General features: G+C 44.0%; 1 protein-coding gene across 10 annotated transcripts in view; it reads left to right on the forward strand.

The window, feature by feature from the left end:
* Positions 1–12,185, forward strand: part of AGAP1 (ArfGAP with GTPase domain, ankyrin repeat and PH domain 1) — a 329,181-nt gene that overhangs the window by 153,746 nt on the left and 163,250 nt on the right. For all 10 annotated transcript variants that reach the window (XM_063162741.1, XM_063162742.1, XM_063162746.1 and 7 more), the window contains one exon: positions 3,758–3,850. In XM_063162741.1, the coding sequence (XP_063018811.1) occupies positions 3,758–3,850 (93 nt within the window). The remainder of the gene's footprint in view (positions 1–3,757; positions 3,851–12,185) is intronic.

The raw sequence follows: 12,185 nt of genomic DNA on the forward strand, positions 1-12,185 counted from the left end.
CACACATGTCACAGCAAACTCAGAATGGCTCTGGGCTCTCGTGTAACTCCCTTGGGGGCTGTAGCTACATGTTAGCTGTGTTTAGGAACCCACAGCTTTCCTGTCAACATGGAGAATTTATATATTTTATTCCAAAGGTGGTATCATGCTCACTTCCCACACACAAACCTGTAAAAACCATTTCCTCAGACTGAGGGAAATCTGAGCTCTCCCCCTTCAGCAAGTGGAACGTTTTGTCACCATTTTGGAGCTCTGAGTGACAGCACAGAGCCCCAGGGATCTGTGTCCCTCCCAACAGAGGTATTTTGATTTAAACCCACATCTCCCAGTCCTGTGAAGGGAGGGGAAATCATGCATTTGTGTTTGGGTGCAGATGAGTGGCCTGGGAAGAAGAGTCCCAGCTTTGATGCTGATATTTGATAACAGCTGTGCAGATTCCTTCCCTGGGGAATAACCTGGAGCTGGGTGGGGGAATTGCAGATTTCCCAGCCCCACTAGATGTCAGTGTCAGCCCAGAAACCAGCAGCATCAGAGCTGGGGAAGCAGAGCTGGATTGCTGCTGCATCCCTGCAAACATCACCGTCCATCCATGGCCGGGCTGGAGGATGTGTGAGGGGCTGCCAGGGCTCTGCAGGTGCTCTTGGCATCTGGGAAACTGGGAATGCTTCCCTTGGAGCAGCTGTAAATTTGAGAAAGGGAGGAGAGACAAACAGACCCATCTACAGTCACAGGAAAGGTTGGAGAAGAATGTTAAGTCAGCTGTAAACAGAGTGAAGCTCTGGTTTGTGATAATTAGTGACAGCCATATTTACTGACATGAGAGGGTGTTGATAGTTGTCTTAGTGTCTGATAACTGGGAAAAATAATAATAATTTGCCTTTGCGGATTTAGTTGTGTCTTTTAAGGTGGGTGTAGTGAGGCTGTTTAATGAGTTGCCCTGTAATCTGTGTGGTGAAGTACTTAACACCCACTCTGCTGTAACCCAGCTTCTGTGCCAAGTTACAGCCTGGAATTATTTAATTGAATAAATAGACAACTACACAGAAACTGCTGGTTATGAACAGAGTGTGTAATTAAAGTATTTTACTGTTTAGCTCTAGGTTTCTTGCTGTGCTTCCCTTCCCAGTCACTTATGCCTTTATCTCTTACAGAATCAGATCTATTTCTGTTTAATAATTGCAAATTACCCCTTGTTATCTAGCACAGGTAATCTGTTCAGTGATCTTTAGATCTTCTGTTGTTGGAAGAGGACTGGGCTAAGTAGAAAATATTTGATTCCTCTTAATTATAGTTTTTGAGTTGGAATAGGGATGACAATTTTTAAACATGTTCAGTGCATTAAATGCAGCATCTCATCTTTTTACATTTGAATATTAATGTTTGTTGTTGTTGCAACAGCTGATTTTCCCCTTAAGTGATAAGATAGATGAAATATTAGAAGAGTTTATGTCCTTTGTTTGGACACTGTCATAACAGGGACCACCAAATAATCCTGTATAGGGCAGGTGAGGATTTGAAATGCATTTTTGAGGTTCACTGAGCTGATTCTGGCTATGTCTGATCCCACACTGGGTGAGGGAATTTCTGGCATAGAAAGGTGCATCACCTTTCCCACATTCAGTGTTACCTGTTTTACATATTTACAGAATTCCAAGGGAGTTTTTCAGACTTAAAATGAGCTCCATGTCTCAGTATCTACTGTTAGAGATTGAGTATTTTATTTTTGGGGTGCTCAGCACTGCCAATCTGGCTCTGGTTGTGCCCAAACTCAGATGTGACATCTTGGGCCAAGTTTTATGTGCATTAATCTGTAAGTGACTTGCAGGGGAAATCACCCCAATGATATTTGTGCAGGTGCTTTAATTTTTCCAGACCTTTTTTGGTTTGCTGGCACCAAGTTTTCAATAGAACCATTTATTGTGTAGACGTGCCATCAGAAAAAGTCCTGGGAAGTGTTGCTCCAGCATGGTTTGGAGTGGATTTTTTTCTGCTAGGATATAAGACATATTGTGTGTGTCATAGGTACAAAAGCATAAAAGATCAGATTTCTGTTTCACTGCACAATTTATCTTTATAAATAGCGGAGCGTGCGAAGATTCTCCCCTGGAAACATTAGGGATTCTGTGACTGGAGGGAATCTGCAGCTAGAAGGGAGTCTGCCCAGCAGAAATCCCTACATTTCTGTACTTTTGGCATTTACCACTGTTTTGCACGTAGGCTTTTCCCTTCCACGTGCAGCCTGTGATTTCCAGCTGCAGTAACTTTCAGGGAATGGTGATGATTTAAAACCAGAAATGAAAAACAGTGTGTAGATATTCAGCCTGCATTTCAGAGGCAGGCTTCTTTCTCTTAAAAAAAAGTCAGATAAAAAAGAAACATTCAAGTTGACAACTTCCCTCCCAAGGATTTGGGCACTTTCACTGAGTTTCTTTACAATGTCACTTACGGGCGCCTTGCGCCATTGAAGCTTTGTTTTGCCTCGTATTCTTGGGAAGTGGCACTTTGAGAGGCAGAAATCTGTCTTGAAGGACGAGGAACAATAGTTATCCTGCACGCTGGATTTCAGCCCTCCCACTTGTTTTGCTTGCTTTCATTTGTTCTTTGTTTAATTCCGCGGCACGCCATTCCATTGCCCCCAGCCATAGTAACTGGCCATCGCGGCCCGTTCCCGGCAGCGCGGCATCCCCGCTGCGCAATGTGCTGCTCGGACTCGCTCTCCTCCCTCCCCTCACCCCCCCGGGCAGCTGCTCCTGGGTTTTATTCTTCCTCCCACCCCTTTGTGGCACGGGGGAAAGGGGCATGAGCGATCCACGCTCCCGCTTCTCTCCCGATTTCGGCGTCTCTTCCCGCCGGAGCGGGCTCTGGCGCGGCCGCGGTTTGAAAAGCACGCGGAACTGTTTTCCCATTTCCCATATTGTGTGAGTAATGTTCCCATTGGAAAGTAATGGAGTGAAGTTGTCACTTGTCAGCGCAGTTATTAAGGAGGATGACTCTCAGGTCTTCTTTTTGTAATAAAATAAATCCGTCAAAATCACCGCTGCGCCCGTGCGTTCTGTCGCAATAACGGGCTGCGATCTGAATAACTTCTTCACATTCCCATAGAACTTGAGAAAGTCATGAAGGGAGCGCTGTGACCTCACTCCTTCCAGCCTTGGAGGAAGCCAGGATAAAGCAACTCAGGTTTTAGACATTGGTAAAATTCTCCTCATGCTAATTTTTCCACACTGTGTTCAGATAACTTTTTCCAGTCATTGGCTTTTCTCGCAGTTGCAACTTTCTAACTGTCCCAAAGCAGAAAAAAAAAAAATAAGTTGAAGTCCATATGGTCCAATCCAGCATTATAAAATCATATTTCTAAATAGTTGCTGACATTTCTAAGAGCCACACAGGTGTGAATTAAATCTATGCCTGGCTATTTTAAATGTTTTTAATGAGGAGATGGCACATTCATTCCCCTTTGGAGCTGCTGTTGGAAACTTCAGAAACGTGTCCTCTGATGTTGTGGGTCTTCAGGCAGTGAAGCTGAAACTCTTTAAACCCAAATGCATTTCAAACTAGTGGATGGCTGAAATTTATGGGTGGTGGATGGGAAATTTATTCATTGTCAGGATGGTTGTGTACTTGTGTACATTCAATTTTGAGCGTATATTTACCTGCCAAAGTATTTTTTAATTGCCCCGAAAGAAAAAAAAAAGGCAAATAAAAGCATCCTCTGTGTGCATTTAATGGAGCACAAACTTTTCTTTTCGCTCCGCAGTCTCGGAAAGGGAGTGACCCAGACAAAGAGAAGAAGGTCCTGGAGAGCAGAACAGACAGCATTGGAAGCGGCCGTGCAATCCCAATTAAACAGGTAATGCCGAAATAGTTGTATTTTATTTTTTTTTTTTTTCTCTTGCCTGCTTTCCATAGTTGGGAGACAAGACACACACCTCGGGTCCGGGCAGGCCGAGCGGCCGCCGAGCGGCGTTTGATGTGCGCCGCTGATGAATGTGGAAGTCACTCACTTGACATCAATTAGGAGAGGTTCCTATGTGTATTAAAATAGGATCATTAGAATAAGAAGAGGGAAAATGTGACAACAGGCCTAATGAAGTGCAGTCTGCCGGCCTGCATATGGAGCGGGTTTCTAGGCTGTGCTGGCTTCAAAGCTGCCTTTGTAGAGGGGGCTTTGATTGGGCCGAGTGCTGCCAGGCGCAGGGTAAATCAGATCGCTCGACAAGAGCCCCTTGTGATGGCAGGAATAGCCTGATGTGGCCCTAATTTGCTACCACAGACGGACATCTGAACACAGTTTCAGGCTGCTCCCTAACAACGAGGCAATTAGTTGTGATAATCATGGCCGGTGTGTCAGCTGCGCGCTCTTGTTTGTAATTTGCTAATGAAGGAATTGTAACTTTGATTAGGTTCAGTTTCATTTAGACCTTATTATATAAGAGAACGTTTACAGCTGTAATGTGTGGCCTTAATTAAACTTTCTCATTACACAACAGGACTTGAAGCCGAGGATTTGTTTTGGTCTGTTTTTACTAGCCTAGATGCACTTTCATTAGCCTGGAAGCTCGATGCTAAATTGTAGCTGGGAACACTCCTTTGAAAGGCAAAAGCAGTGCCAGCCTTGGATGGGAAGTGTTTGGGGAATGAGATGATTTACTTGCTCAAATGAAATGGCACTGGCTCCGTGTGGTTGAGATCTCCACATTCCCATGGAATGCTTCTCGCACAGTTTCTCTGTCAGTGTTTCCAGGTGTTTACTCACGTGTTAGAGTTGCCTTGCTAGAGATGAGCTCCCTTTCTTTTCCACTTATTTTCTTTCCAGTTGTTTTGGTGCCTTTCCTGCTCTCCAGAGGCTCCCTTGCCTCTCCTGATCTTCCCTAAGCCTGTGCCTTATCTGCCAGGCAGCCCTGGATGTCCTGTGTGGAGCTGGGTTTGGACATTTTGGGGTGTTTTGTGGTTTTCCTCTGTTTCTGGATGTGAGGAGGAGTTGATTTTGTACCCTCAACTATTAGCTGTGATTCTTCTTCCTGAAGTCACTCTGAAAGACCTTTTGGGACCATCAGGCAGCAAAAATGCTGTGGTGTGTGAATCTCTAGTAGGCAAATTTTAATCAAGCACGCTGCAATCCAGAAGAGCAGTTTGAAAGCAGAGGAGTTCAGTATTTGGCTCTGCATTCAGGGGAGGAGATTCCAGGCATTTAAAAAAAGCTGTAATTTTATTTTCCTGCAGCTTTTGTATGGTACAGGATGGGTTAGACCGGCTGCAGTCCTTTTGGGTAATGCTAATTAAACAAAAGTGCAGCTGAGAATGTAAAACTGAGGAATAGATGTGCCAGTATTTATTCCAGGCATACCTACTATTCTTTCCTAAAATGCTGTTGTATGGAATGAATTTGATTACAAATACACTCACAGGAAGAGCATTGTAAGGGAAATATTGTGAGTGTGATTGTGCCACAGCGTGTTGTAAAGAAATATCCCTTACAATATCTGTGATTTCTGTATGGCAAAGCTCTCCTGGTAGCCCTGCCTGTGTACCAAATATGACAAATATTTTGGGAATGTGTCCTCCTTGTTAGTAATCTCAATTATGGTAATTTCATTTTGTCATGTACTGGCCATTACCCACAAACCCTTGATGTGCACCTCAGCAGGTCCATCCTGTTCTTTGGGCTTTGGGGTGGGAGTTGGGAGGTTTTTGCAGTGCTGCAGGGTGGCTGCTCCCCGTGGGATGTCACATCACTCTCAGGTGTCAGGAGCAGAGATTTTGGAGGCCTGGTCAGTAGAGGTGCTCCAGGTTCAGTTGCTGATGCAGCCCCACGTTCCTGGGGGCTCGACAGGTGCCAGGTCCTGGGAGCTTGTGGAGTTTGTGAGGTCCCCAGGAGGAGGTGAGAGATGAGAATCTGACTCCATGTTCTCAGAAGGCTGACTTATTATTTTATGATATTATATTAAAGAATGCTATACTAAAACTATACTAAAAAAAGAGAAAGGATACATCAGAAGGCTTAACAAGAATGAAATAATAAAACCTGGTGACTGACTCCTCAGAGTATAACACAGCTGGCTGTGATTGGTCATTAATTAATAACAATTCACATGGAACCAATCAAACATTCACCTGTTGGTAAACAATGTCCAAGACACATTCCAAAGCAGCCAACACAGGAGCAGCAATCAGATAATTGTTGTTTTCATTCCTCTCTCTCTGAGGCTTCTCAGCTTCCCAGGAGAGAAAATCCTGGTGAAGGGATTTCTCAGAAAATGTGACAGTGACAGCAGAAATTCCTGCTGGGAAAGTTGGTGCCTTTTATTTCATGCCTTAACTGGGAATAAGGCAGATGTGGAAGGGAACTTCTCAACCTAAAAATCTTCGTGCTGCTGTTCTCCTTAAGATGAGAAACATCCTGATGTTTTCTGTGGCAAATGGAGTCACAGAGCTATAAAGGTTGGTGAAGCCCTATAAGATCACCAAGTCCAGTGTTGGAACAAGCACTGCCAAGGCCACCACTAACCCATGTCCCCAAGCACCACATCCTCATGGATTTTAAATCCACTGCCCTGGGCAGCTGTGCCAATGCCTGACCACCCTTTCTATGGAGAAATTTTTCCCAACAGCCAACCTGAACCTTCCCTAGTGCAACTTGAGGCTGTTTCTTCTTGTCCTGTCTCTTGTTGCTTGGGATACTTGGGATAGAAGCAGAAATCTGCTTTCAGGCTGCAGCATTCCCAGGATTGCTGTGGGAGAACAAAACTCAACAATAACAACAACAACAAAAGCTTTACCAAAAAAAACAAGCAAACAACAAAACCAAACCACACCCCACAAACAAATGATAAAACCTCCACCCAAAACAAGTTCCTTGGAGGCTGGAAGTGTTCTGGTTTTGAGGAACAAGTGGAATCTGTCCCAGTGAAAGGGATGCTGATCATTCTGAGCCCCAGGAATGGACCTGCACAGCTGCCAGTGGGTTTGGGTCAGAAGAAGGCAGGGGTTGCAACCTGCTCCTGCATTCCTGTTCTTGGTGCCTGAATCCCTGTGGGTTTAAGGGAAATCCCTGAGAGTTTGGGAGAGTTTGGATGGAGCAGCCTGGTCTGGGACAAGGTGTCCCTGCCCATGGCAGGGTGTTGGAATGAGATGGGCTGGAAGGGCCATTCCAACCCAGACCATTCCAGGGTTCCATGAAGGAGGTAAAGTTGTGATTAGCCTGCTTCCTTCCAAGGAAACACCTCATTCCTTCAGGATTTTGTCCTTAACTCAGAGCAGCCTGGTCAAAAAGAGTTAATGTTCTTATTCTCCGTGTCCTTTCTACGTGGTAAAGCTGGTTTTTCACTGCAGTGCTAAATTTGGTTTTATTGGGCTAAGCCATATAAAACTGTCCTGATGGCCCTTACCTTGCTCCCAGCAGAAACCCAAAATGTAGGCAATGAAAAGCAGGTTTGTTTTTAAAGGGTGGCTGCTTGTTCTTGCCAAAATACTCTTAAAGTGAGTGAAATTTTGGGAAGGCAGGTTTCCTGGGGAGGTACCAGTACCTTGTGCATGCACAGCCACATCAGCATGTCTTAAATCCTGGACTTTTAGCAGATTCTGAGAACTGGGAATATCAGAAATTTTTAAAAATTATACAAAATTTCACTTGTGTGCTATTTAAAAATATTGTGCAAATCAGAGTCAGAAAAGGAGCAATCAGAGAAATCAGAAAAAGAGAAATCAGAGCAATATTGGCTTCAAGTTAAAATCCTCAGGAAGTTCTGTACTTCTGAGAAAGAGATGCTTAAACTAAGAATATTTAAGCTATTTTCTGTAGCATTGCTAATAATGCTCTTAAAGTGAGTGGCTTGCTAAGGTTGGAGAATCCTCCCTCCAAACTCATTTATTCTAGAAAAGAAATTTTGTTCCTGATAGCCTGAGTGAATATTTTGAAGAATATTTTGAAGCACACATTGGGCTGCCCACTTTTGGGGAATTGACTTTCTGGAATGGGAGGTTTTATGGTGTTTTGGGAAAATTAGTTTTGTTTTTGTGGGTTTGGGAAATCTTTATCAGTAGGGCATATTCAAATTGAAAAAAAAAATGCACACAACAAGAAAAATAAAAGCAAGAAGCTCAGCTCAGCGGTGAGGGGGCTTGTCATGTATTAATTTTTCATTGCTGTGGAGAATTGTACATACATAATCACTTGATTGCAGTGGGAGTTAGCGAGCTCCTATGGTGTCATTTGCATAAATCTTGTTAAGTCAATGGCAGTTAATGAAGTACAAATGAGCCTGGAGAAGGTGACATGCAAATCGTGGGTGGCAGATGGGAGGTCTGTTTTTGGGATGGCAGCTGTGTGCTCTTTCTTTTTTTTTTTCCCTTTTTTTTTTTTTTTTTTTTTTTTTATTTTTTTTATTTTTATTTTTTTTTCCTCTGTCCTGCTCCCATCCCCCCCCAGACTGGAGTGTAAATAAATACATAAGAGCTGGCCTTGACTTTCTGCTCCCAGCCCTTCTTCTCTTTGCCCTTTGCACTTAATCACAGATGCTCACATCACTACAAACTCCAGCCATGTAACCTTGGCTGTTGTTTTTGCCAAAAACTGGCCAAAATCAGTGTTTGCCACATTGCCTCCCCCCTTGGCTTACCCTGGGAGGTGCTGCCCCTCTCGTGCCCCCAAATTGCTGCATCATTTAGGGATGACAAACTGGAAGCCTGGACTAGAGATAAATGTTCTAATGGTTAGTGCTGTATTGATGACACAGTGAAAAATTTGCCATCCATGACTTGCAAAGGTGAACTTCAGAATCCATTCCCTTCCCTCAGTTTGCAAATGGCTGGATTAATGGAGAAAGTGGAATATCTTATTCAGGCTTTACTTTTAGGTGATATTTCAAATGACCTTCGTTGCCTGCCAGCTTGGCATATTTAAGTACATTAAAGTAATCTTAATGAAATTAGGTATTTTGTCTTTTTTTTTTCTTTTACTCTGACCTAAAAATGGCAAATATTTTTTATGTCAAGGCACAGGGGTGGCACCACTGATTTGCTGTTCATGAAGAAGAGTTTGGTTCCTTGATGTACAAGTTACAGTTTTTCCTTAAGATGGGCATAAAGAAAACTCCCACTTCCCAATGTCCATTTTAATTTCATTTTAAAAATCATTAAACTCAGCAAAGGTAACTTTGAAGATGCTCTCATCAAATGTCAAACCTGGCATAAAAAACCTGTCACTTCTGCTCAGCTCCTTGCAGGTGTAGGTCAGTGTTGCCTCTTTTTTAGTAGTGATTTTTTACTTCCTCTGCCTCACTACTGATTTCCTAACCTCATTGTTGAGTAGGTTGCTCCCTAACCTCATTTCTGTTCATTTTTAGCCCTCGCTGGGATGTGTAAGCACCAGTTACACAAACCTTGCATGGAATAGCACACAACACTCTTGTTATGTTGCTCCTTCACTGCAGCAGTGAGCTCATCCTACCTGGAGCCTTAAAATAGCCACAGCTGTCTGTCCAGCTGTGGCAGCATTTCAGCAGGCATGGCAGTGTCTGGGAAATGGCTTCTGAAAAGGGATCATCTGCCACATCTGCTCAGTCAGAGTGATGTCCTTAGTCATCCTCACTCCCACAAGAGCACCCCAGTGCTCCAGGCAAGTGTCACATCCAAGACTGGCTGTCCTCACAAGCAGCAAATGCTCTTTGCTCTTTCCTGGCTGCAAATGTTTACTTGGAGCCCACCAGAAGGGAGAACAAACAAGCAGTGATCTTAGCAGCTCTTCCTGCTTAATTCATCTGACTTGACAGGGTGAAAAAAGCCATCCAGAGGAGCAGGACAGACAGATGATGCTACAGCCACCGGTGCCAGGGCTTATCTGATGGCTTCTCTCTTCTCTCTGAGTTCACCATCAGGTTGTGCTTTGAAATAAGAGGGGCTCATGCAGGTAAGGGCCAAAAGCATTTCAGGAGGAGGATGGCAGCAAACTTGTGGAGGGACACAGAGCCCAGATTTGCTTCCATTCCGTACAGCTGTGTGTTTGTGCACTGAGCCCCCTGTTGCACTGCACACACACACACCCAGCCCCCTGCGCTGCTGCTTCTGCTCCAGAACACAGAATCCCAGAATGGTTTGTCTGGGAGGGCTTACAGTCCATCCAGTCCCACCCCATGGCAGGGACACCTCCCTCTGTCCCAGGCTGCTCCCAGCCCTGCCCAGCCTGGCCTTGGGCACTGCCAGGGATCCAGGGGCAGCCACAGCTGCTCTGGGCACCCTGTGCCAGGGCCTGCCCACCCTCACAGGGAACAATTCCCAATTCCCAATGTCCCATCCATCCCTGCCCTCTGCCAGTGTGAGCCCACTCCCCTTGTCCTGGCACTCCTTGTGAAAAGTCTCTCTCCGACTTTGTCCCCTCAGCTCCTGGAAGGAGCCTTCTCCAGAACTCCTCCTGTTTGTGTTTCCTTCCTGGGGCTCAGGTAGGCTTGTGGGCTGCTGTTTGCAAGCCAGGGTTGGGAGTCTCCAGGGAGCAGCTCTGCCAAAGTCAGAGCTGATGTGATTTACAAGGAACTGGCAGATGACATGGTTTGATTTATTTATCTGCAGCGTGAGGTGTAATTTCCTCTGTCACACGTCTGTCTAATCACAGTAATCAGTCTCCAGATCAGCTTGTACAAACACCAGGGTATGGTTTTGAGCCAAATACTCTTAGTGCTGAAATCTTCTGTGTAATTCCTCTGCAATTGTTTATAATCAGAACATACACATTTTGCTGGCTTTTTTTTTTTTTAATTAGCTGATTACCAGTTATAAAATGTTTTGTACTCACCGTGGTTCTGTAAATTGTTAACTGGTTGCTACCAGTATAATTAAATATTTCAGAGCACTTGGCTATGGCTGCATTGAACTGTGAAGAAATAATGTTATATAGCCAATCAAAAAGAGATACTTGTAAACTCATTTAAAGCGTCAGAGTGTGTTAGGACTATCATGGTGATGCTTATTGCAGGAGAAATTAAAGATACAGTTTTGTGCTAAGAGGCAATACAGAAATTAGTTCCTGAATTAGTTGTTAATTGATTTGGTAATTCCCTGGGGTCTGCATGCTCTTTTTTCCTTTTTCGTTGTTGCATTCAGTTAACAGTGACTATTCCCAGTGCACTTGAAATATTTTTTCCAATTAGATCAAATGTGCCCTTACATCAGAAGAATGGCTTCAGCTCCATGTACCTGCCTGGAATAATGTTTAATTTGACTGTGAAAGCCAGGTTTGTGGGTTTTTCCACTTGATGAGTTGCAGATACCATCCCAAGAAAAGCTGTAGTCCTTAGAATTTGCAATAAAATAGCAGTGAAAATCTGTCTTGGACATGTGGAGCTGGGAGCTCCTGGTGTTAAACCCTTCCCTTGCCCAAGGATGTGGTTTCAGTCCAAGGGCATGGCCCCTTCTGGCCCTTGGCACAGCTGGGCATGAGCTCAGCCTCTCTGATTGAGAGAATTCCTCTTTTCCTCATGCATCCGTTTGTCCTGCTGGATCCTCCCATCTGCTCCCTCCTGCTTTCTGGGGTTCTCTGGTTTCCCCTCCTGCCATGTCTGACGGTTCCAGGAAGGAGCTGCAGTTGTTTGGTCCTTTGGCTTATCAAGATTGAATTTCTAATAGGCTTCTTTTAATTAGTCTCCTAATTTTTCAGGGTACCTAAAACATGAGTTTTCTGTTTCACATCTGATAAAATGTTGTTATTTTATCTCTAAATGCTTAAAATAGCCAGGACTGTCATACAATGATAGTCCCAGCCATTGTTAGAGCAAGGTGAGCCCTCTACAGCTGTTCCACAGGTGCATTTAAGGGTCCATAAATGAAATATTATCAATGAACTTCTCAGAGAATATTAACTTTCTGTCATGTTTTTTTACTTCCCATGGCAGTGACCTGGAGCCACGTGTGTATTTAAATGTTTATTAGTGTTGATTTGGGCAGGGGGCACACGATTTCAAACACAATATTCCATTTATTTGTGTGACCCAGCCTCAAAGTAAGGAAAGAGGAGCAGTGGGCAATGATGGAAAGTAGCCAGACCACCAACTTCAAAAACAGAGGGAAATTTCATGTTTTATGAATGTATTTCCTAAATTTTTATATGTTAATGCCATAAGGGGTCATAATTGCTTATGGCTGCCAATAAGGAGTGTTCAACTCCATCCTCCTTACTTAATTAATGATTTACTTCA

This window comes from Melospiza melodia, chromosome 8 (assembly GCF_035770615.1).
Source record: "Melospiza melodia melodia isolate bMelMel2 chromosome 8, bMelMel2.pri, whole genome shotgun sequence".
Lineage (NCBI taxonomy): Eukaryota > Metazoa > Chordata > Aves > Passeriformes > Passerellidae > Melospiza > Melospiza melodia.